Source organism: Panicum virgatum, chromosome 4N (genome assembly GCF_016808335.1).
Source record: "Panicum virgatum strain AP13 chromosome 4N, P.virgatum_v5, whole genome shotgun sequence".
Taxonomy (NCBI): Eukaryota; Viridiplantae; Streptophyta; class Magnoliopsida; order Poales; family Poaceae; genus Panicum; species Panicum virgatum.
The window spans coordinates 47,808,143-47,833,305 of NC_053148.1; the positions used below are offsets into that span (position 1 = coordinate 47,808,143).

General features: G+C 47.2%; 3 protein-coding genes and 2 long non-coding RNA genes across 7 annotated transcripts; 2 read left to right on the forward strand and 3 right to left on the reverse strand.

Moving 5' to 3' along the window:
- Nucleotides 1-1,098: 1,098 nt before the first annotated feature.
- On the reverse strand, nucleotides 1,099-1,844 carry LOC120670142. The gene is made up of 2 exons (XR_005673066.1): nucleotides 1,568-1,844; nucleotides 1,099-1,455 (listed from the first exon to the last, which is right to left on the reverse strand). It is a non-coding gene; the product is annotated as an uncharacterized LOC120670142 (long non-coding RNA).
- Nucleotides 1,845-7,847: 6,003 nt separating this feature from the next.
- Nucleotides 7,848-10,111, forward strand: LOC120668705 (probable receptor-like serine/threonine-protein kinase At5g57670). The gene is made up of 6 exons (XM_039948457.1): nucleotides 7,848-8,502; nucleotides 8,617-8,774; nucleotides 8,862-8,941; nucleotides 9,034-9,169; nucleotides 9,278-9,427; nucleotides 9,766-10,111. Exons 1-6 carry the CDS (start codon nucleotides 8,061-8,063, stop codon nucleotides 9,949-9,951), a joined length of 1,152 nt encoding a protein of 383 aa, XP_039804391.1. The 5' UTR covers nucleotides 7,848-8,060; the 3' UTR covers nucleotides 9,952-10,111.
- Nucleotides 10,112-12,465: 2,354 nt separating this feature from the next.
- On the reverse strand, nucleotides 12,466-17,806 carry LOC120668598 (replication protein A 32 kDa subunit C-like). Of its 3 annotated transcripts, XM_039948341.1 has the most exons (11): nucleotides 17,600-17,803; nucleotides 17,381-17,521; nucleotides 17,202-17,299; nucleotides 17,066-17,107; nucleotides 16,838-16,915; nucleotides 15,656-15,734; nucleotides 15,308-15,568; nucleotides 14,929-15,011; nucleotides 13,760-13,828; nucleotides 13,616-13,681; nucleotides 12,466-12,742 (listed from the first exon to the last, which is right to left on the reverse strand). In XM_039948341.1, exons 1-11 carry the CDS (start codon nucleotides 17,714-17,716, stop codon nucleotides 12,733-12,735), a joined length of 1,044 nt encoding a protein of 347 aa, XP_039804275.1. In that variant the 5' UTR covers nucleotides 17,717-17,803; the 3' UTR covers nucleotides 12,466-12,732. The 3 variants fall into 3 exon arrangements, with proteins under 3 accessions (XP_039804275.1, XP_039804276.1, XP_039804274.1); XM_039948342.1 differs by lacking the exon at nucleotides 12,466-12,742 and having other exon boundaries at nucleotides 13,291-13,681; nucleotides 14,929-14,981; nucleotides 17,600-17,806; XM_039948340.1 differs by lacking the exon at nucleotides 12,466-12,742 and having other exon boundaries at nucleotides 13,291-13,681; nucleotides 17,600-17,801.
- A 924-nt stretch (nucleotides 17,807-18,730) lies between these two features.
- LOC120669483 lies at nucleotides 18,731-22,586 on the reverse strand. Its single transcript, XM_039949224.1, has 4 exons — nucleotides 22,568-22,586; nucleotides 21,994-22,315; nucleotides 20,183-20,221; nucleotides 18,731-19,063 (listed from the first exon to the last, which is right to left on the reverse strand). The coding sequence occupies exons 1-4, from the start codon at nucleotides 22,584-22,586 to the stop codon at nucleotides 18,979-18,981; spliced, it is 465 nt and encodes a 154-aa protein (XP_039805158.1). The 3' UTR covers nucleotides 18,731-18,978.
- Nucleotides 22,587-22,949: 363 nt separating this feature from the next.
- LOC120668599 lies at nucleotides 22,950-25,119 on the forward strand. Its single transcript, XR_005672493.1, has 5 exons — nucleotides 22,950-23,277; nucleotides 23,881-23,939; nucleotides 24,028-24,103; nucleotides 24,254-24,495; nucleotides 24,590-25,119. It is a non-coding gene; the product is annotated as an uncharacterized LOC120668599 (long non-coding RNA).
- The last annotated feature ends 44 nt before the right edge of the window (nucleotides 25,120-25,163 follow it).

Consider the following 25,163-nt stretch of genomic DNA (forward strand, 5'->3'; position numbering starts at 1 on the left):
GAGACCCATCTCGGCCAATTCATGGAAGACTCGCCGGTGGCCTGGCAGGGCTGCACGGTGCAGAGTGGGAAGCTCAAAGGGGGTTGCCAAGCTCAAGCAGTGGCGACCGAAATCATGTTGGTGGCAGGGGTTGTCACATGGATGTTGGTTTTGGCTGCTTGCAGCGGCTGGCATTGCTTGGCAACTGTCGGATCGTTGTGGAACTGCGTCTGAAGATGACGCTTGCAGCAACAACATTATAGGATGGCTTGGCTTGCAGCGGATTGCAGCGGGTTGCTTAGCATTGCTCAGCGACTTCGGTGTGGTACATCGTCGATAGATGGCGCAAGCGACAACCTGGCTTCCTGGCATGTTGATGGAGGCTGCGTGCGCGGGTGGTGCAACGAGATGCTGTCGTCCTCAGGGATGGTTCGGCTGTTGATGGAGAGCTTGGAAACGAGGCAAAATTTTCATCATCTTGACAGCGATACAATAAATGGATCCGTGACTTGGAGTACTGTGGCGGACGTGGCGAGACCCCCACGTGCGGTGTCTTCTGCGAGGCGACGAGAGCGAGGTGGAGTCCAACGGTGGATGTGGCGAGGCCCCGTGCGTTATGTGTTCACGGTGGTGACTACGAGGCAGGGGTCCGGATTCGGTGTTTTCACCCTGTCAGATGGTGTGTGATATTGCAGCGGTACTATAGCGTCGGATCCTGCATAGCGGTGGCCTTCTCGGTGCGGTGTGATCTATTTCTCTCGTTTCTTCGTCGAAACGGGGGCTATGCCTTGCCGGCGACTTCATGGGATGGAAAAGGTTGTTAGCCGCTGCGGCTATGTTTCGTTTCTGCCTTCGTTGCCCTGAGGATTGGCCCTGTCCGTGTCAATGCCCGTTTTGCACACCGTCATACTTGGAGGTACTAATGGAAATCACTGTTCACACTTGCTAATAGTGCTTGATGACCCTGTCGTTTGATGGACACGACCCCTGTGAGTTTGTGTGCTGGCTTCGCCCCTGCATATTGTACTGCTGGAATATCGCTACGTGACTTGATCAAGAAACGAAGCCGAATTAAACTTCATGTATAAGCAAGGGATATCGTGCCACTTCCATCACAACTCAAGCACGACAATCATATCCAGCTTATTATATTGCCGAGTAGCAAAAAATAAGTTACCAGTATTACACACGGAAGCAAAAGCCACAGCATCAGACATATAAATAGTGGAGTAATGTCCGGAAATTAAAGAGCAGAGCACACATGGACCAGAAAACAGAATGAACAATGGATGATGGCCACGAATGTTGCCATAGATGATGATTCGGCAGGGAGCCAGGGAGGGATGGAGTTTATATATATGCTCGGCTGAGAGCTCGCGGAGTAGGTAATCTGTGACTTCGTTTCTCCAATCACCACTCCAGATCGATGCGCTTGCCAAAGCTCCAAACTGAAGTCACATGCAGTTGATTTCTTTTCTGCAATGTGAGGATAGTAAAGCGTGTTAGCACGTTTCAATCACAAACCTGCTAGTTGATGAATTGAATTCGCTGGAGGGAGCACGACCCTGGAGCCGAGCCGGAGGCATACCTTTAGGCGAGAATCCGCCATCAATGCTGTATGAGAGTTTTCCCTTGATAATGTTTTACGACAGGGACATGACGGGTGAGATGGTAATCCTCACCAGAACCCACTGCGCATCTCATGCTCAGTGCTGGGCAATCACGAATCACAATTTTCTTAAGAGAGGTGAAATCTTGGATGAAACTTGGCAGCTTCTCCAATCCTTTGCAATCATTAATGCCAACATATTCGAGAGAGGACGCAGCGGATTTGAAGCTATCCGGAAATCCCACCAACTTTGGATGGGCAAAAAGACTGAGCGTTCGAAGGCAGCACAGCCCGCTCAAGGCTTCCTCTGGTTCCATCAAATCAAACTCGGCGCAGTTATGAATAGCCAGCATCTGGAGTGCGGAGAGCTGACACGTGGCGGAGGAAAGAGAAACCAACTTTGGACAATTGAAGATGCGGAGCACTCTGAGGCAATGGCGAACCCAATGGGTGGGTCATGTATGCCATAGCATACCTAAATATTTTGATCCACCTAGTAAATAATAGTGTTATTGATCAAATTAGTTAAGAGTTTGATTATCAATTTATTGTGATAGACATGGAGTTGCTTTCTTGTATATATGCCTTCAATCATTCCAACTCATTTGCTTCTTTTGATGCATAAAAGGTACGTAGACTAGCTGAGTGAAAGTGATCGAGTGCTCTAGCCTAAGAGGGGGAGGGTGAATTAGGCACTCTAAAAACCTTAACCTATGGCTCCAACTAGTTTGCACAAAACTTAATCTAAAACAAGCTATCTAGATGTGCAACTACAGTTCACCTTAGTGTGAAACCCTCATCCCAAAAGAATTTAGCAACATATAGCCAATCATATCAAGAAACTACTATATGAAAGTAGAAGTACAAAAATTGCAATATGAAATGTGGAAGCTTAAAGGAGGGATGAGAGGAAGCGAACTCTCGACACGAAGATTTATCCCGTGGTTCGGATTGCCACAAAGGCGCCTCTACGTCCATGTTGTTGAAGCACTCACGAAGAGTATCCCTTCCCGGCAATCAAGTCTCTTCCGTAAACACAATCACGGTCACCTTGATCCCGATCTTCACTAAGAGAGATTGCCCACGAAGGAGGGGTCTCCGTCCCCGCACAAAGTTGTCGACGCCGCTCCACACCAAGCCGGAGGGTCGTAGACTTGCCGGCGAGCCACCAAAGCTCCAAAGATGGCCGGCGCACCAAGATACAATTTTGGTTAACTCTAGAATTACAACACAAGGATCTAAACCTTACTTGATCACTCACTCAAGAGCTAACTTAACACTAACACTCACAAAAGTTTGTGCTAAGGACTAAGGATTTGATCTCTATGCCCTGGGATCTAGAAATGTTCACTCAACAAAACCATTAGTCACATTGATTGCGTTGTCATACGATCACCAAAATCACTCGAAATGGTATAAATGGTGCCATGTTCGTTACACTGAGTTCTACCCTAACAACATGATTTGGTGAAACTTGATTTGCAACTTGACAATTATATTGATGATGTGAGACAAAATGATAGCTTCAAAGACATGGTGAATCTTGCTTACCTCTCTCTAAAGCTTGTGCACAAACAAATAGACACACGTTATATAATATGGTTTACACGCTTTTTAAATTGGCATGGCTTTTACCGATTGCGATGACAAGTGTTGAAAGGGTATTATACCGTATAGTAAGTGAAAAAAATATCGTGGCATACCTTCTATAAAATCCTAGGTTCGCCACTGCTCTGAGGGCAGCTAGGCTGCCAGATCCCTCTGTCAATGATGTTAACTCGGGACAGGTACTCAAAAACAAATTTGCCAGGAAAGGCCAACTGCAAAACTCGTCCTTTAACAAATATTTCTGCTTTGATGTTACGGTCAAAAGCGAAAGGTTAACGAGTGCCTGCACATCTCTTGGCAGCTCCATTAGTTGTTCACACCGACCAAGATTAAGTGTTTGTAGATTCACCAGCTTGCATAAAGAATTTGGAATGTATTTGATTTTCCTATTCCATCTTAGATCTAAGTACCTTAGGTGCCTTAAATTTCCTATAGAACTTGGTAGTTCTTCAAATCCAACATTGCTGAAAATCAGGACACGAAGGTGCTTGAATGTTGAGAAAAGATCTTCAAGAAAGGATTTACTCACAATGCCAGTGTTACGCACGCTTGCAAATGTCCTTGCCCGGCATGCCTTTTTTAGTTGCTTGGGAAATTTCGTCTCCGTTGAGAAGTTCTGCCAGTCCCAAACTAGATGTTTCGTCCGCTCTGACATACCCTGGCCACCCTATAGGTCCACCAATGGGGTATGTCTAATATTAAGGTCAGTCTCAACGGGGAGTGTCATCTCACGGTTACCTAGACTGTGAACTAGGTAACCGAGCCGGAGAAGTGTCATGGTGATGATACTCCTCTCACATCTCATAACACTCTCATGACCCTCTCATTGAGATTGGTCTAATCTCACTTGGACACTGACAGCACAAAAGGTCCATTCAGACTTTCAGAGTATGGAATTTCACATTTATTCTCTTCCCTGAAATTTGGCACCCGCAACAATTAATGGCAATGGCTCTCTTTAGTACCTACGTGTCCATGCCAGCTCAACTTATAGAGAGTACAATAGGCGACAACTTCAACGATTCATCTTTAGCACAGAATCCACCATAAATATGGGTCCCATATGGCCGCCGCATGCTTGCCGCGTGCCTCTTCTATCTGCACCCCACCTCCCCTAGGTCCATAGGGAACAAGGAAAGCACATAGTGGGCCAGTTCGGCGTCGAACGAACTGCTGACGACTCTCGCTACGTCTAGCGACCATTCTTTCTCTCTCTCTATTTCTCTCTCTTTCTCTCTCCGACGTGGCTTTCCTGTAGAGAGTGCTATCGGTCCGTTGCGGGCGCCGTTAGACCCTCCACAATGTTGGCTTTGAGTGAAGCTAAAAAAAGAGAGAGTGTTTGGACATCACTTTCAACATTGCAGCTAGTGATGTCTAAGTGATGCCTAAGCTTGAAAAAATGGGAGCGGTTAATGTTCTGGCATCGGAACTTGTTGATAAAATATTGAATGGAGAAGAGAGACTAGATGGGAGGAGAGAGAACCTGATGTGCAGCTGAGAGAGAGATGAGATGAGTTGCTTTCAGCTTTTGAGGAGAGAGAACCGATACTAACATTGTGGAGGGCCTTATGAGCATTCGCAGTGCTCTCTGGTTCATTTTCAGGCTTCGAAAGGCTTGTTTGAGCAGTACTGATTCACTGCCCACTGCACTGGTTCCCTTGTCAGATTTGATATCATTCTCTGATGCACATATTCGCTACGCACATCTGATGCACTCTCCAACCTAGCAGCATCTGCATTGAGGTTTTGCTGAAATGCTTCCCTACTGTTAAGCATCAAGTGTGAGGGCTCTACGTAAAGTTGTCTGGGCACTCAAATTTGGATACGCAGGTCCAATCTCGTGTCCTCCATACTCAAATCTTCTGGAAGTTCTTTTGCATGATGAACTTCTTGGATCTATTTCAGCCTTCAAGCTACCATTCTGAAGAACACGATTGCCGGATTTCACCTCTTCAGAGAAATTCCCTAGTTCCCCCCTTAGTGTTTTCTAGATAAAGGAGAATCCTGGCCTCGGCCACTCGTAGGTGAGCGCATGTAGCCAAAAGAATAGAACACGCAGTACGCAGACTGCATAGCCTACAGCTTAACAAAACACAACCCAAAGCGAATAGAACATGCTACCGGCTTTAACCACTATCCTGCAACCTTCCTCTGAAGTTCCAGGCACCATTTGCAGTGTACAGTCGCCAATCTCAATTTCTTGCTAAGTTCGACGACTATAGGCTGAACTTCATCACGAACTTTTCAGTGGCCCCCGTCTCTCAGACTTTACACATCAAAATCAGGATTCGCGTTATGTGCATACTATTTACAATATTTATTATTTTCATCCTAAGCATTTGGTCCAGCCAAACGGTGCACATAACGCGAAAAAAGATAACTATTTCATGCTGGGCTTGCTTCCTTAAAAATGGGGGTATGATTTCATGCTGGGCTTGCTAATATTTGCCCACTTCCTATGCTCTGGGCCAGCCAAACGGTGCACCTCAAATGAGCTCTGCTTGTCACGCCTCCTAAATTATAAGCCCATAAACTAATGCGGCCCAGAAACAGCCCAAAAAAGAACATCGCACTTCGCAACTATTTGTGTACCTGAACCTTTTTGCGAAGGGGAAGATATATTAAATTGAAGAACAGTACAACCCCCGTTTTACATATAGGACCCTAAAGAAAAAAATGACAAAGGAGTCCGAAGAGCTCCAGTTCGTCTTCCTCATCTCAGAGATCCTGTTAGTCAAACCGAGCTCCGATTCGCCTGCACCAGGACCAAAATCGAAGCACCCACTTTCAGATCCACCGCCGGCAGCCTCCAGAACTCGGAAAAGCCGCAAGAACCACCACCCCAGACCTCCTATCGAGATGAATTTGAGCCACTAAAAGGATATCGGCGAGCTCACCGCTGGGGGGAGAGGAAGAGCAAGCTCCAGCAGAGGGTGGCTCTGCCTCCTCCCACCAGAATCAGCAGCCCACCAGAGATTCCGCAGCCGGCAACTCCGACCCGGAAAGAGAAGCTCACGGGGGAGCACGCCAGATCCCTCCCCGACGCAAAGAGAAGGACCACGGAGAGGATCACTAACTTGACCAAAAGATCGCCGAGGTTGACGGTAGGACTGCCGTCGTCGTCGGCGAAGACTTGCAAAGCGGGGGAAGGACGTTCCCCTCTCACACAAAAAGAGGAAGTCACTGATCTCCCGAAAATCTCACCGGTGATGAAGCAGTACTTGCCGCCATCACCGGAGATCACCTTTATTCGCCAGCAGAGGAGCGCCATCACGGCCGCTACCCCCGGCAACCCTAGCTGCACCGTCGTCGCCGACGGCGAGCAAACCGAAGGTCTAGATGGAAAACTATCTAACCTATATACATTCGCACGGCGATTCACTGGCTTGCCTCCCTCTCCGGCGCCGTACCGGCCGCCGGAGAGGAAGGGAGCTGGCGAAATCGCCGCCGAAAACCGCTGTGGGACCGGTGTCGCCCTTATCGCCTCTCTACTGTAGCAAGGGGAAGAGAAGGGACCCAGCATGACTCGATTTACCTGACGACGATCTTGGACATTTTTTTTATAAGAACACGATCTTGGACATTTATTTTCCCCTCCAAATAAAAAAGCTTGGACACTGATCCCACTCCTGATTCCTCCCCCAAATGAGTCGGTACACTAGCCGCAAAAAAAAAGGATGCGTTTTTCTTTTCGGCAGTGTGGCAATACGAGGCAACGGTGAATAAAAAAAATACGAGGCAACCGTGAATAAAAAAAATACGAGGCTACGGGCAATGGCATGGACATGCTTGACACTGTAGCTGTAATAACGCAGATTTGTTTTCGCCATTTCTAGAGACGTGACACTGATAAGAGAGAGTTCTCTCGGCACCGTCGGCCGTCGGTGTCAGCAGGGCAGCAGGCCACGGGGAGGAGCTCCCTTTTGGCCTTTTGCACAGTGGAACCGGTGGCAGAAGCCAGCAGAAAGGCCCTTGGCTTCGATCCCCCGTGCAGAGAACGCTCGCTTCGCTTCGCTTCCTTCCCTTGTTTATAAGCAACCGCCGCCGCCCCACCCATCTCACACCCCGGCCAGCCAGTAGTCAGTCACACTCACACCCACCTGAAGTTCTGAACCTGTTCCATGGCCGCACGCATCCGTGGACTTCACTTGAGAAAAAAAATCACAAGAAAGAAGAAGTAAAACTTGCACGGAAACGCATGTGTTTGTCAATGGGTTGTACAGCCGCACGCCAGTCAGAGTTATGGCGAACGGTTGAAATTCAGACAAAGCTTCCAGTTTGAGATTCGACGCTCCGATCGCCGCCGCGGCACGCCGCCGGGCGCACGCGATAGCGAGGCTCCGCTCGCAGCGCGGCGAGTTCGCAGTGACCGTGATTTTCACGGCATGAATTTTTACAGCTCTGTGTCCTAGGTGAGCTCGAAAATGAGGTGTCGCCGTGTCGGGTTCCGTTCAGCTCAGCTCAGCAAGCTGACAGGCTGAGGTGTGCTGAAGGCTCGAGCTGAGCTCTGGCACTGGCAGTCTGGCTCTGCTGGTGGTGCTGCGTCTGCTGGTAGCGCAACCGCCGGGGTCCTGTCCGAGTCCGGTCCACCGAGCACCGCGCCCAACCCACCCCGGGCCGGGGCCGGGACCGCCGCCTCCGTCCACAAAACGCCCGTCGCCATCACTCGCTCAGGCCTCCCCCGCGACACTCGCGAGCGCACCACCCCTCCCCTCGCCGTTACTGCCCATCAATGCCCGCTCCCATTTCCCTCCTCCTCCGCCACTTCGTCGCGTCCCGTCTCCCTCCTCCTGCTCCTCTGCTTTGATCGCCGTGCGTGCTCATTTCCCTCCACATCTCCGGCATTGCCGTGGCCAGAGGAGAGATGAAGCCGCTGTACCTGCGGAGCAGCGGCAGCTTCAAGAGGCTGCTCCTCTCCATCGGCGGCCACCGATCACCGGCCAAGCCCGCCGCCGACGCTGGTAAAGAAGCGCCGGAGTCCCCGCACAGACCCGCGTGGCGGTGCTTCTCCTACGACGAGATCAACCGCGCCACCGGCGCCTTCCACGAGGGCAACCTGGTGGGCCGCGGCGGGTCCTCGGAGGTGTACCGCGGCGAGCTCCCCGACGGGCGCGCCGTGGCGGTGAAGCGCCTGATGGGGGCGTCGGCGTGCGAGCGGCGGGAGCGGGACTTCCTGGCGGAGCTGGGCACGGTGGGGCACGCGCGCCACCCCAACGTGTGCGCCCTCCTGGGCTGCTGCGTCGACCGCGACCTCTACCTCGTCTTCGAGTTCTCCCGCCGCGGCTCCGTCGCCGCCAACCTCCACGGTGCGGTACACGCAACATTACAGTAGCCGCCGCCGCCGTTCGTCGAAACGGCAGCGATTTGGCGAGTGAATGAATGCGCCGGTGCCTGACGGTTTCTTGCATGATGATCGGCAGACGAGGCGTCGCCGGCGATGGGGTGGGCGGCGCGGCGCGGCATTGCGGTGGGCACGGCGAGGGGGCTCGAGTACCTGCACAAGGGTTGCCAGAGGCGGATCATCCACCGGGACATCAAGGCCTCCAACGTCCTGCTCACCGACGACCTCCAGCCACAGGTGCGTGCCGTGGCCCCGCTCGTGATCCTGCAGCCAAATCGTCAGAAAAGTGACTGGATTTTGATCGCCCTCACCTTCACGTTGCAGATTTCTGATTTCGGGCTCGCCAAGTGGCTGCCGTCGGAGTGGACGCACAGGGCGATCGCCCCCATCGAAGGCACCTTCGGGTAGTCCTGACTTGCTCTTGATCGAATCGAAGAACGAAACGAAGGCGAATGGCCATGGGGATGAAATGACGGCGTGGTTTCTTGCTGATCAGGTGCCTGGCGCCGGAGTACTACACGCACGGCATCGTCGACGAGAAGACGGACGTGTTCGCATTCGGCGTCTTCCTCCTGGAGCTCATGACCGGCCGGAAGCCGGTGGACGGCGGCCACCGGAGCCTCCTCAGCTGGGTAAGCAAAACGTCGCTACCTGCCACGCCCGCTTTTCCAACCAGTACGCTACGGATCAGTGATCACTGAAAGAAAACCGCTCGTGAATTCTCGCGCGCCGCCGTGCAGGCCCGGCCGCTGCTAGCCGACGGCAAGGTCGACGCCCTGGTGGACCCGAGGCTCGGCGGCGACTACGACGGTGAGCAGGCGAGGAGGGTCGCGTTCGTGGCGTCGCTGTGCGTCCGGGCGCCGGCGACGTGGCGGCCGTCCATGACCGAGGTGCGTGGGGTCAGCTCAATCTGAAGTGGCAGGTCACCGTATGCGCCTTAACAACGCAAACAGTGCTTGTCTGCTTCCGAAGCACTGTGCTTAGGCTGGATTTCAGCCTACATTACCGTCAACTTGCAGGTTTTTTTTTTGTTAGCGTTTCGAGGTAAATTAGGTCGTAGTTTACGGCCAGCGTCCGTGGCAGGACGCCCGAAGCACATGTCTCCGTGCGTGAAGCTTACTAGTGACCCACCACAAACCACTCCTCCGTTGCTTAATTTACCTGTAACGGTTGTGCCATTAGTGGTAATGTAATGAGGTGGTCTATGGATTAACGTTGATGGTGGCAGGTGCTGGAGTTGTTGGAAGGCGGCGAGATCCGGCACGACCGGTGGGCGATGCCGGAGGCGGCGGCCCACGATGAGGAGCCATGGTGGTTCGACGGCTTTGACGACGACGAGGATGAAGAGGACGACGAAGATGAGAAATTCAACACCCCGTCCCCCTCTTCGTCTTCATCGACCACGAGCAATTAGCATGCGTCATAACCTAAACAAATTCTGATGTGATTCTTTTGTTAGCCGTCCTAAACGTAGGGTGGGCCCACTTTGTACATACAAAGGTTATCTTCGTCTACCGTCAGTGTACGAATACGAAAAGGAAGTACTACAGTACCAACCAGTCCGTTGATCGTGACATGATCCACACACACGTCACACATGCACACATCAAAAGGCTGTACTTTGCATCGCGCTAATACGGGCGATCGCGAGCACGATAGTGTCTTAACTCGGAGGCGAAATAGCCGGAGGCGAACTGAGATTTCGTCGGCCGGGCGCTGACAGGCTGACTTGTCACTTTGTCAGGTTGCAGCATCAGTTGGGTTACAGTTGGACGAAGGTGACCGAGCGCGTGACACTAATTTAGTGGGCAGTTGGGGGTGCGCCGCTGCCCCGACCACACCGGGCGGGTGGTTAGCTGCCAATGCCAAGTGGTGGCGTGGCTGCTGGGGGCTGCGGCGAGGACCGTGGCACGGTGGCAGTTTGGGACAGGTCGAGCTGTGCCCGGTAAAGCCGGGATACGTGCCCGCAGCCAGCGCCACAAGGACACGCCAGGCATTGCCCGGGCAGCTGGGCTCCGCTTCAGGGCTTGGACGCTTGCCCCTGCGATAGTGTGATGCCATGGGGAAAGGCGAAGGGTCAAGGATCCTATGGGAGTAGCAGCTGCTGAATGCTGATGCCCATCTTTCCAAGGCTATGGAAGTAGTCGAGGGTGTCTGGAGCTCGGCAAGCAACTCCCTCTGAAGAAGGGCAGGGAAGAGAGGGGTTTTGTTTAGAAAACGATTACATGGTGGGGTGCTAGCTAGAATGGAGTACTCGGGACTCAGGTCTCCACGCGTACAATGGCCCAATCGAGTGTACATTGGTTCTAGAGCAGATTAGTATTCGGTGCGTGTTCTTCTAGTACAATTGTAGTGCGAGTACAGTAACATGAATAGTGGAGTTGGCACTCGATCTCGAAGCCTTTTTTGGGGGGCCTGCATGCTTGGACGTTCTGCCAAATGATTTGTTCTGTAGTTGCACAGTACAGTAGGGCAGAGTACAGTGGCTTTCAGTTGGGAGGAAGTGAGCCAAGAAAAGAATCCTGTGTGACTGGTGATGGAAGGGAGCAGGATAGTTTTTCAAAAAAAAAGAGAGAAAGGGAGCAGGATTTCGTGACCCTTTTTACGTGTCACCACTCACCAGTGTCCGCCTGTCCGGAAGGGAATAATATCTTCGCTGTTTTATTAGGGGGTTTAGGTACCCAAACCCAGACAAGGACCAAATTTCGACTTGTCTCGACTTATTTTCTCTCACATAATACTATTCATTCTACCAGCCGAAGACTATTCATTTAGTCAGCCAAACAGCCTCAAGGGCTAACACATGGCCAATGCACATCCAAGCGTGCAGTGTCTGACCTATTCTGACCTATTGGGAAAGAAACAAGACCTTGCTTCTTTGCAAACGACAAGTGAGGGGGTTCAATGCTGGAAATGACAGTGTCAAACCTACCGTGTCCTCAGTATGCACAACAGCTCAGTACTTATGGTTGGCAAAGTTCAAACCAAACTGGAATTGTTTCCGCTGCCTAAACAACATTGCAAGTTGGAAATGACGTGGGACAGAGAAATCACAAGCAAACATTTCCGATGAGCACCTGCGTCAACGAAAATAAATCCATATTTTCTAAGAACTTCGGCATGACCTCATCCAAGAGTCAGCAAATTAGGCATCTCTATCTCATTAACAATTTAAAGACGAAAAATTCCCATGGTCATCTCTTGCACAGCTGCACCAACTAAAATGCTACATATGGGCTGCCTGAGGTTAACTGCTGTTGACAGTCCACCAGACCCGCAGCTAATGTTCCCACAGCACAGGAATGAAAGGTGTTGTTCAACAAGGGTACCATGCTTTTCCTTAAATACAGCTTAACCGTTTGGATTACAACCTCAATTAACAAAAAAATAGTTTTTTAATGGCCTAATTTCCTTGCTGATGCATCATGACGAAAATAAGCCAACAAAAAAAACAAATATAGTATTGAGATAATGTCAATATCAGCAAGTTCTTTATTTATGACATTCATTTTGGAAGTCTATGGTAAGGACTACCGATCAATAATTCTGGTACATGGATGAATGTACAAATGTTTGACTTGAATTGATTAACAGGCATTAGAATATAAGCTAGTGTTCTATCAACAAAAAATTCCAGAAACATGTACGGGTGGCTACTACTTGTATTGTCTTAATGGTTTGGAATACTATGGGGCAATCAAACAAAATGTGCTGGCAGGGTTCAAGGGAACCAAATGTGCTGGCAGGTTCAAGGAAACCAAACGTGCTGGGAGCCTGGAAAATGACACCCTCATGTAATTGCCTATTTGAGATAATGTCTTATTTCATCTATATCATGGGTTCTATGCATGTTGCAGGAAACATGTTCATGAGTATACAGCTACAAAACATTGGACAATCAGAAGATAAAAAACCAAAAACATTGACCTGGACAACAGCACAGTATGGACCTGGTGCCGATGTATCATATCATGCACAACTCTAAACATATTGTTTGCTGATGCAAGTGAGATTTAGGAACAAACATCGGACATGGTATATTAAATATCCCAAACATCAAACCGCACCAGAACGTTAAGTACAGTATAGCTAATGCAGGATGCGTTTTAAGACGTCACCCACAACGCATGCTTCATATTCAATTCACGGAGAGCTATTATATGCCATCTTCAGAGTAAATATAATGCAGAAGGATCTAGCATAACCTGTAGAAGGTTCCAAGGTTAGTAGTGTATTAGCAAACTGGTATTGGTTAGATAGGAAAATTAAGAATCCTTTTTTAGGACGTGTACAATTCTGATCAGTAGATGGATTCTCAAAATCCTAGCTTAGGTGAGCATACTCAAGAAGCTATTGTGCACAATTATTGTCCAGAGCAGATGAAGACTTATTTTGACAAAGTGGCCTAAATGGAATAGAATGTGTTCAACATATGAGTGTAAGACCAACTGAAATGGTTGACCTTACAATTTGAAGAGTGAAATTTTCAGACCAAACCCCTATTCTTTGATTCATTCTAACTGTTTCTTATTCGATCCCATGGCACTTTGCATAGGGCAAGACAGAAATACTATATTTGAAACGCAGGTTCAACTGCAAACACCAGGCAAAAAATTACCAACCAAAAGAGAGGCTGAAATGGATGCTGAACACCAAGTTTATCTCCAGAGTAAACATACTAAAAATAAAATGGGTAAGATCTCATCATAAGTTCAAAACTCATAAGCATAAAAAGGGGGGCTAGATAAGCATGGAAAGAAATGGATGAGAAGATATCACCGTATATCTCAGTACTCAATTAAGAAACAACAACAAGCAAACAGTACTAAGCAGGTCCATCCAGCAACTCCCACATGCTAATGGTCAGCATTCCAATCGATCTGCATGTCTGAGTAATTTACTTGGCAACTAACACATGAGTGCTATATGTACAAAATGAAAATGTGTGCTAGACATGGATACTCAAAGCATTTACATGCATGCTGTTCAGTACCTATAAACTGGAACGAATGTCATATATTGTTATACTAGTCTTGAAGATGATTGCATCGATGATCGATCAGCCATTTACAACAGACCTGAAATGGTAGTCATCGATGGTGGAATAAAGGCAGGCCAAGTCAACCAGCTGCACAGCAGTGACCCTGCAGATTTAAAGATAACATTAATACTCAGCATTACGCATATGCATGTGTTGAAATATTGGGGGGGGGGGGGTATACAGAATTTGCGCTCTTGTCATTCCAAGTCTCCTCGCCACTTCATCAACATGTACTCCATCTTCATGTGCGCTGAGTAACAGTGGAGGCATGGTCAATTCAGAACTCTAAAACAAGAATACTTGCATGGAAATCAGTATTTAAATACTAGGCATCTAAGTTGGGCAAATCAGCATTAAGTCATGTAACTGTTGAAGGACAACACAAACAAAATAAATCACAGAGTCAGTAAGATATCCAGCCTGTCCCAAAACGAGATTTCTGCCTGGCAAGATACCAATACATAATATGCCCAATGCAAACTTGGAAAACATGGAATTTTGTTGTGACTAAAAGTAAAAAGTAGGAGACAAATCAAAGAAGCCTTAATACTTGAAAAGTCAGAAGACCCCCAAACAAGTACCATACTATAACTTTGACAAATATCACTCGAAACAGCTCAAACAGTCACATAAGTTATTTATAGAAAAGACTTCAAACAAAAGGATCAAGCAACCATTAGATTACTTGATTCTTTGTGAGGCTCCATAATATAGTTACAGCTTACTTCACGACACATTGCTTGCATGAAAACACAAGACGTAGGCGCCAAACCACTTTTTATGTGCATTATGATTAAAGCCTTTCCATGTTATTTCAGGGTTATTTTTGCTGTTTATGTAACCAGACCTTGTACTAACAGCATAGCTCAGCATCACTTTACAATATCAAGAGTAGTGGAGATTTACTAAAGCCAAAGCAGCAAAACATCATATTCATTTAAATCTCAAAAGATGTAATAACATCAACACATTGCTTTTAAGCTTTAATAAAGCTGGCCAAGAGCTCTTTGGTCAAAAACGAAACATTACACAGCTACTCCTTTCGCTCAAAAAAAAAAGAATGCAGCTCTATTCTTTCTCATGAGTCAATGCCAATCCATGTTCTCTTTACTAATCTTTGAACATCTAATTAGTTTATGTATATTTACAAGAAAAGGGTAGTTTCTTTTTGGAACACACCAAAAGATTCCTACATGCAGGGCACCAAACAAGCATTAAGGATGTAACTTGTAAGGCTGGAACTGACTTGCAACCACTGATTGGGATTAGGGGCATAGGGCTAATCAATTTCGAAGCTTTTTAATATCTTTATCATTTACTCACAGTTTTCAGCAAAGAAGTAGAACTTACAGTATATCTGGTTGTTGCATAACTTCCATAACCCTTCTCTGCAGACCATTCAGCTGTACACCAGTACCTGGGTGAGCTGAAAACTGAACAATAAAAATTATCTTAAACAATCAGTTACACATAAGAGGTAGACATAGTTACCCAACAAAAGGGTGGTTATGGATATAAATTGATGGATAAAATTAAAGACAGTGATGAAAAATTCCACCACAGGCAATAAACTAAATTCATAATACCATAATGCTCAAGTGTAAATTTGCAGATCAGGATCAAATCAACACAATCAGATTCAGATCCCTAACATGATTTAACTCATAGATTCAGCTATTCTCCTTTAGCAAGGAACTCCGAAAAGTGAAAGAATGAAATGATTTCTTACTTGGTTTGATCGAGGAGTAAAATGAATTTGATGGTCTCTCACTCCACCAGAAAAGGGTACATGAGTAGATGTGTTTGTTTGAACTGACGGATGAAATCGCCCTTGGTTTACTTCAGAAGAAAAATGAACTTGATGCTCTCTTACTCCACCAGAAAAAGGTGTACAAGCAGGTGTATTTGTTTGAACTGTGTGAGGGACTTGTCCTTGCATCTCATGAGTAGATGCATTTGTTTGAACAGCGTGAGGGAGTTGACCTTGCATCTACAGATGGAAAGGAAATAACAGTTTGTGCTTTCTCAGATTATCAAAATAGAACTGTCAAAAAATTGAGTCATTTGCTCTAATTACCTTTGGCCGGACATTTTCCAAATGCACATGCATACATTCAATGAAATGCAGCACAATTTCAGTGAAATTGGTAACAGGCCTGTAAAACACATTACAAAGATTTAAGTACTAGTTGTAAGCAGCTGAAACAAGTATTAATCCTTACAGACTAGACATCGCAAGAAATAATTTGGTTTCCTCAAGTATTCATAAACAAACACTACAATAATAAGCTAGATTTCTACAGATCAGTTGCTCGTCACATTCTGCACTGTGAATGTAATAAGAATGCATAGAGAATATTAATAAATCCAAATTCCATCTTGGATGATATTTCAGCTGCCACTAGGCTTCAGAAGATCAAACCAAAGGAAGAAGGTGCACAAGGAATGTAATTACAATACAGTTCTTTAGTGCAAACTGTGGAGATATTATCAACACTTTAACAGTGCTTATCATTCACTACGAAATGTAACCAGCACAGCTTCAAGTCAACCCCAGCCAAATGCAAGCACAAAGAAGAGTGTGAATACACTAGACAAACTGAGAAATACAGGAACAAAAATAATGACAAGATAGAGCTTGTTTTCCAGACAAGTAATAAATGAAATCACATGGGACCTTCTAAGTTCTAATGTCAGTTTCATCCAATAATAACAAATAACAATCATATGCAAGATAACTGGTTACAGCCCAGAAATAATTAGTATGAGCAAGGCCATGGTCTCAACCAAATTAAAAGGTATGCGGTGGACCGGTGGTGGACCACAATAAAAGAGACAAGTGAGGCAAAGCCTATAAAGAATTATATTCACTTGCCCCTACATCTTCCTCAAAAGAATGATTGTTTGCAATTCTCCCCTCTGTTTCTGATCAGAATATCCTAATAACAAGGCTAGCATTCCATTCAAATGATAGACCTTATCTCACTGAAAAGGTAATAAAATGTTTACCGTACAAACAGCATTCAAGCTTTGTTCACAGACAGAAGTACAAAACTTTGGAACAATAATTTTTTAGACAAAGTAAACAGCCCCAACACGCTCTATGAACATTGAAGCTCCATCTTACAGCAACAAATTATATTAAAACTTTGCAAACAAGACAAGCACTCCACCTGAATTATAAATATAATCAAAACTTAATGCATACAGAAACAGAGGGGAAAAGACCATAAATACCAAAGAAACTTAGATCCTTTACCTGATAGAGCGTGCAAAACCCTGCTGCTTAGCTTTAAACCCTACGAGAGTGACTTGAACCTTGAGGTACACTCCATTCCTTCATACACACCAGCCAGGTAAATAATAACTGTATCAAATCAGTTTCCCAATAGCAAAAAGCTAAATGCCAAAAATATCAAATGACTTCTAGAAAGCTAATACTAAAACTGAACACATCTCAGAGCCTATCAACATCACATTGACATACTGGACAAAAGCCACCTCGTTAACATCCATCTGGTCAGTGATCCTGCGTTCCAAGAAAAGTTGTCACATATACAGTATAGGATCAGCACTGCATCCACAAAAAGAAAAAAAAACATGGAACACTAATCGCAACTCACCACCGCACCAGGGCGATCTTCCCAGTGCCGTCGTCGAGCGTGAATTGCACGCCAGCCTCCATGTTCACCAAGCTCACCACTCTCCCCAGAACCCAAACCTAAACGCACGAGTTGGGGATTTTTCAGAGGAATGCGGAGCTAACCGAAGCGACACGGATGCAACGCTAGAGGGGGCTTACGTTGGTGGCGTCGACGCCGTCGATGGAGATGACGGGGTCGCCGCCGCCGGCAGCATCGGCGGCCGCGGCCGCGGCGGCGAAGGAGCGGGCGATGTGGCGGACGGTGGCGGGCGCGCATCCGGAGAAGCGGGGGTCCCGCGACTGAGAACGGAGAGGCGGATGGGGTTAGGGTTCGGCGGAGAGGGGGAGGTGGAAAGCGGGGTCACGAGGGTCACGGACCTTGGCCGGGGAAGGAGCGGCGGCGGTGGCGGCGGCGGAGTTGTCGGGAGCCGCGACGGCGCGCTGCGACGGCATGATGGCCGGGCCGGCGAAGTAGGAGGAAGCCGCGGCGGCCATCGCGCTCGGGTCGGCGCGGGTGCGTTACTGCGGCTTCGGTGGGGACGATGACGACGAGGAGGGGATTTGATCGAGCGGGGTTGCGGTTGTTTGAGCGGGAAAAGAAAAAAGGAATTGGATTCGCCGCCGCGGCGAGCGGGTGCCGCCGGGTGGGGGTAAAATGGTCCAAGTTGGACAGCTGTCACGGTGTATGCATAGGTGGCGGCGTGGGACCCGAGCTCCAACCTGGGGCCGCTTGTCAGTGAGGTAGCTTTGCGGCTCACAGACGTGGCACGCCGGCACGTACGGGGACGGCAACGAGCCAGCGAAGGGGAAGCGACCGACTGCGGCCCACACCTACCGCGGTAGAACCCCGCAGAGCGCCTGTTCGGCTGGCTGGTTTCGGCTGGGCTCATGCTGCGGCTGACCCAGCCAGCTGAACCAGCCAGACAGCTTTCAGCCAGCGCAGATAAGTCAAATTTTAGATGAAAGTAGCACTGTGCTAGAGCAGAGAGGGAATGAAGGAGGCTGAGGCTGCAGGTTCAGACCAGCTGTTCGGCTGCAGGTTCAGACCCGCTGTTCGGCTGGACTGGAGCTGCCGAATGGCGGGGCTTTAGCCAGATCAGCCCAGCCTGCCGATTTCCAGCAAGCCGAACGGGGTGACAACGACGTCAGCTCGAGCAAGAGGCCGAGACGCGAGACGCATCACGAGCAGCCGCCTCCGCCCACCGGTTCCGGGGAGGAAAGGAATCGGACAGTGGGTACTCTTCACCGACGGCGACTCGTACTCGGTAGTATGGATGAAAACGGTCGGAAACGATTGGAAGAAGCCTCAATTGTTTTCAGTTTCACATTTTTTCTCGGAAATGATATTGATAACAGTATTGACGGAAACGAATACGGTGCCGATAATACGGGAACTTCGGAAACGAAACTATCCGATTGAGAATAGATCGATATCGGTCGAAAATCGATAATTTATAGGTTAAAAAACGGTTAGACATGACAATACATAGGTTCAATAAGACAAGATCATACGGAAAATATTATCAGTTTATCACATCAACATGGCGACACGTCAACATAAGTAATAGAATATTATAGCACTACAGCAGGTCAAGTTCAACCTTAGCCATTAAACAAAACACACGACAGGGTTCAAAAGTGACATAGTAGTGCTAGTGCAGTGCTGCTGCTGCTACACACACATGCACATATGACATATCAAAGTTTGACGCATTTGACAAAGAAACAAAATAGTGCAAATTTGGCCATCTGAAGCTTTAGACATCTAGCTTGCTACAGATGAACAGCAGGCATGTCATTATCATCAGCAGGCACCTCCATCTCCATTTCCATGACCTCCTCCTACACGGAGGATATATTATTCAAGTCAAAAATCTTGTAGTGCAATGGTAATATATTACAAACAATAAAATAGTGGTAACACCTACTTATGACCGGTCAATTTACTTTTCATAGTTTTTTTCATACCTCAAGTTCAGGTTGAATCTTCATATTCTCGCGGACCTCAAGATCAGAAACAATTGAAGAAACCTTCCTTGTACCTACAAAAAATAACAACAGCTCCATTGGTAAACTATACAAAATGGCAATTGGAACGAACAAAGCAATACCAATACAATACAATATTTTTTTTTAATGTTTTTACCTTTTTTATCAGCAAGTATCCAATCTCTTGTGCAAACCAAAGCCTCTACCATCTCAGGATCAAGACGACTACGATATGGATCAACGACACGACCACCAGCACTAAATGCGGATTCAGAAGCAACAGTTGATGCTTGCATGGCCAACACATCACGGGCAAGTTGGGAGAGAATAGGATATTCATCCTTTTGATTTTTCCACCATGCTAAGATGTCAAATGTATGCTGATTGGCTTTACTAACCTTAATGGTTGGTTCAGCCAAGTATCTTGTTAATTCACTTGATTCCTCAGGGCCATCACCATGTGTTGCATTATCAAATAGGAAGCTATCTAGCTCAGTATCTATGCTGTCCACGATCTGATTTGCATCCATTGAAGCCGCAGGAGCAGGAGCATCACACGAGGAAGGAGTAGCAGCAGCATAAAAGTGATACATCTTCTTAAGAACAACATTGAATTTGTCAAGCTCAACTTGATAGGACTTACTGTATAGCTTTCTCAAGTAAAATTCAACAATTCTCCTCTTGAACCTAGGATCAAGAACATTCGCCACAGCGAGAGCGACATTGGACTTCTTCCAGTACTTGTCAAACTTAACAATCATAGCATTGGCCATTTCACTAATGGTGGGGTCTGTACTAGAACACCATTCATTGAGCATGAGCTTAATTTCACAAAATCCTCTAAAGAACAAGTTTGCAGTTGGGTATGAAATACCAGATAATATTGCAGTGAGGTCATAAAACTTTCTCAAGAATGGAAGTAAAGTTTCTGCATTCTTCCACTCCTCAGCTGAAGGTGAAATATGCTCGTACCTTTTGCGTTCATATGACGTGAGCCTGTCGAAAGCCAGCCTATAATATATAGCATCCTTCAACATCAAATAGGTTGAATTCCACCTTGTGGAAACATCAAGTGACAGCCCAGAGTTTGTGTCCAAACCACACTCAGTAGCACACTTTAGAAACTCCTCCCACTGCACAGTAGATCCCTTCACAGCTACTATGAATGCTCTAATGTTTTTAGTTGTTGACTGAATCACACGCATACCATCTCTAGCAGAAAGATTAAGGATGTGGTTGGCACACCTCACGTGAAAAAATTGGCCATCACAGACTAAAGGACTATGCTTCTTGAGTTCTACAATCACATCCTTAACAGCAACTTCATTTGCAGCAGCATTATCCAAAGTGAGAGAAAACATTTTTTTTCAACATACCATTTCAAAAGACATGAAGTGAAAGTATCTGATAGCTTCTCACCGGTATGGCGTCCTTGCACATGGAGAAAATTAGCAATTCACTTCTGAATTTTCCAATCATCATCAACCCAGTGGAGGGTGATACACATATATCCCTTGTTCTGATTAGAAGTCCACATATCCATAGTCGCACTAAAACGGCAGTTAATAGTTTTGAAGTATTCATACATATTTTCCTTATCTAGCATACAGAGATCCCTTACTTCTTTCCTCACAGTGACACGAGACTTAAGAGGATAATGTGGCCGCAAGGATTTAACCCAATCTTGAAAAAATTCATGCTCAGCCATATTGAAGGGGTACTCATGCACAATCATGGCCATGTAAAATTTCTTCAGACTTTCTTCTTGATCATATTTGAAAGGTTTAACAATAGTTACACCATTTTTATCATCATTTTCTGTTTTTATTTGCTGCTGGCCTTTAACAATACTGTGATAATACCTTAGATGAGTCCAAAAACCTATTGTTCCAAACCTGCTCTCACATCTACCTTTGCTGGTCTTGTTTTTACAGCCTTGGAATTTACATTTTGCCCAGTGCTGCTGCTCCTTCTTGCCATTTACCTCCACTGTCACCCAGTACTTGTCAAAGTACTCCCAAACACCTGATGTACACTTCTTTTGCTTCTTCTCGGCAGGTTCATCGTCACCGCTCCCACCTCCATCTTCAATATTGATGACACCAGCATCCTGTGTGCCACTTCCGCCTGTTGCAGGACTTGGCACTAATGCTACGTCCAATGAAGCTGCAGGTGCTCTAGGTGTTCCTGAAGAGGCGGCCAGATCAGTCTGGCTCTCCGCTGAAATGAGAAATGGAATATTTAGCTAATGAGTATTGATTCATTTAAGTGGAAACAAATAGCCTGATAAATGACAAGGAATATATAGAAATAACAGGTGAAAAGTGAAATAGTAATCACTCTGAATATTATAGGATATAATACAAGAGGAGTAACGTACTGTACTTTAAACACTAAACGACAAGAGACCATCTCATGTCAATGTGTTGAAGTAATAAATAACTAAATCGCACTACAGCTCACACAAACCTGGAGGTTGTCCACGTGATTTACTAATTAAGAAATGCCTCAAAGCAGTACACCCATGCAACGTCTACACTCTCATGCACGCATGTACGTCTGTTACTGTCCTACGCAGCGCTGGAGGCGGAGGAGCACGCCGCGGCACCGGCGCCGGCGGCGGACGCGCAGCTGTGGCAGATGGTGGACGCGGCCGCGGCGCACCACGGGGTGCTGGCCGAGCTGAAGGCCGCGGTGGCGCACACAGAGCTGAGCTAAGATTCAAGAGACCAGTGGACCATGGTCCCCTGCTTAGTGCTTAGTGCTTAGTGCTTAGTGCTTACCACTCGCACTGAACGGTGCTGCTGGAGATTCGGCTGTCCGCCGGGTTGTTGGAGCCACGGATGTCGGCGGCGGGGGTGGTTCCATCAATCGGCGGCGGGTTGACGGTGGCGACGGCGGCGATTCCTCCGTCGTTAGTCCTCGGTGTCGTGTTGTCGTAGGCGCCATCGATGCCGATTTGCTGGAGTCTGAAGCTGGTGGTAGACGAGGCGCTTGGCCAAGGCCAAGGTAGGCGGCGGGCTGGCGGCGAAGTCGAAGCGTCAAGGTCTCGAGGAGACGAGGATCGAGGAGTCGCCGACTGTGGTCGACTAGGGTTCTGGCCTTCTGGGATGGGGTGACGGATGGTTAAAGTATTTATTTGACTAGAGTGGAGATGGGCCGAGCTGGGCCTTGGGAGCTCGATGGGAGATTGGGAGAATGGGAGTACCTGTCGGACAGGAAGGTTTTCCGGTAAAATACCAGCGGAAATTACCGGGGAAATACGATAAAACGCGGAAACGATCGGAAAGAGGTAAAATCATTTTCGTTATCGTTTCCGTATTTTTTTACCGTTATCGTTTCCGTTTCTTTGGTTACCGTTATCATTTCCGTTCATTTCCGTTTTCTTTGAAACAGCGGTAAAACCTCGAAAACAGCCCCGGTAAACGAGATTTTCGGTTACGGTTTTCATCCCTACTCGGCAGAGATAGCCTGCCCGCCCTATTAGGCTGACCACAGCGGAGGGAGCAAGAGCAAATTTGCTCCCTCCTCATTTCCCACGCCCTCTTTGTCTACAGTGCCAAACAGTACATCTACAGTGTCAAACAGTGTATTTGCTCTTTCATTTGCTCCCTCCACTATGGACGGTCTTAGGGCTAGTTTGGAAGCCCACCATCCCGGCCTTTTCCCCGGGCAGGCGCCCCACGCGGAAATCTGACCCGGCTCATGATTCCCCGGCCTTTGGAAGCCCACCCGCGGGGCGAGCCCGACCTGATCCCCCCCCGTTTTCCCCCGGGACGGCGCTCCCCACCTCCCGAGTCCGGGCGGCGCTTCCCTGCGCCTCCCGATTCGACTCCTCCGCCGCCTCCCGAGCTGCACCACCCGCCCGCCCCTCCGCCTTCCGTCCAGGCTGCGCCGCCCTCCATCGCCTCCCCGGATCTCCTCCGTCTGCCTCCCCGTCCAGCCACCATCGTCTGCCTCCCTGTCCAGCACCGCTCGTCCGTCTCCCCGTCGAGCCGCTGCGCCGTCCGCGCTCGCCGGCGACCCGGACTACCTCCAGGACCTCTGCGTCGCCGAACTCAACCCCGGTAAGCTCCAGCCTTTGCCCTGCACCTTACCGCTACATCTTTGCGCGACGCCAAAGATGTTCAGTGTTGTTCGCATAGTTGTTTGCTGTTCAGGGACAGATCCAGAGAAGGCATGAGAACAACTCCATTACTATTTCCCCCTTGTTCCGTCGCGTAGAATCAAAATCCATCCAAAACAAAATCAAATAGCCACATGCTACCGATACGTAGTCCGTGCCGTCGACATGAAGTTCGTAGCTTGCTGAAACGGCTGGATTTTGTTTTGTCAGACCCAAGATTGAAGCCAGGTTTTACTGAATTTTGTGTGCTTGCTAGTTGCATCAGATTACTCTTTGCAATTTCTTTATCAGATTACTCTTTGCATCAGAACCAGGCATATAGATTTGGCGTAAACTTGTTCTAAATTGTGTGTTTTCAGATGCATAAAAGACAGTTCACTTGTAATTGGAAAAACGTAATATCGAGTGTAATAATTATCTGAATCCAGATGCACATTGACATTTAATATCCAACAGTATCTGCAACTTTTTTCTAGTGGTCAATGCAGAAGTTTCAGAACCTGAATGCAGAAGTTTCAGCGTTTTTCTTTTCTTCAATTTGTAGGCAAGATTTCCGACTTTAGCAACGCCGATGTTGCCGTTGATCAGTACCACCGTTTTAAGGTTAGCAGTTCTCTTCAAGAGTGGCATATATGCAATATATGTCATGTGCCAATTATTTTTATGATGGTTTTGGACTTCTGTTTTTCAGGAGGATGTACAGCTCATGGAAAACATGAGAATGGATGCTTACCGGTTTTCGATTGCCTGGTCGAGGATTTTGCCAAGTATGTGGCTTCAAACCAGAATAGCAATGCTCCATAGATATAGCAAGGGTCCATTGATATATTTCAGCTTCTTCCATCTGAACATGTTCACTTGCCGTCAGTTACTATTGTTATACTCATTTTGGCCTTGAATTATTCTTGTTGCTTCAGATGGTACCGGCCAAGTCAATCAGGCTGGCATCGACCACTACAACAAAGTGATTGATACAATAGTATCAATCAGTTAATTTATCAATTTCGGTGAAATTGTCTTACCGTTCCCTTCAAAATCACATTATTTTCTTTCTCTGGTTCAGGAAATCATTAGTTCGATTGTTTGACAAAGTTAACAGTGGTTTACTGAAGGAAGGTAAGAAGCTATCCGAAAGGATACTAGACATGCATCGGAAAAGGTATCAAAATAAACGATTGATGAACATAATATGAGTACTAAAAGACAATTACCTGTGCTTGTTGTTTTATCTTTGATCTTGTTTGGCTCTTCAGACAAGGCTCTCCACGGAAACGAAAAGGTCCCGTCTCGGGAACAAAGGGCAAAGACAGGTTTCGGTCAGAAGAGGCGTTTTATGAGAATCCTCTTCCCGACTGCATGTGTCAACCAGGGTCTCCAGACAGCGATGATTCTCTTGTCAGCATCTAAGCAACTACCCGTACACTGCAAGAGCAACTACCCGTACATTCCTTTTTCCGGCTGCAATTCCTGTGCAAGTATTTGTAGTTGAATGTAACTAGGAAACTCACTGAAGATACAATAATATGTCATATAATCTTCTGTCAATTGCCCGAGCAGAGATGCAGTAGCCCAGTTTTTCAGTGTGGGATTGGACTACAGTTTTTACAGTCAACAGTTTTTCAGAGCTTCTCCACTTCTTAGAAAAATGATAGTTCTAGCTTAGTTTCCAAAGGAACTTCGAATGTGGTCTTTATGTTCTGTTTGTAGTAAAGTGCTATTGTATTAAGAAAGAACTATGTATTTGGAGAAAAGTGAAATAAACTGTAGTCCAACAAGGAGCAAAGCTTACACTTGTCATTTCTCTTCAAGATGATCAGTCATCACAGT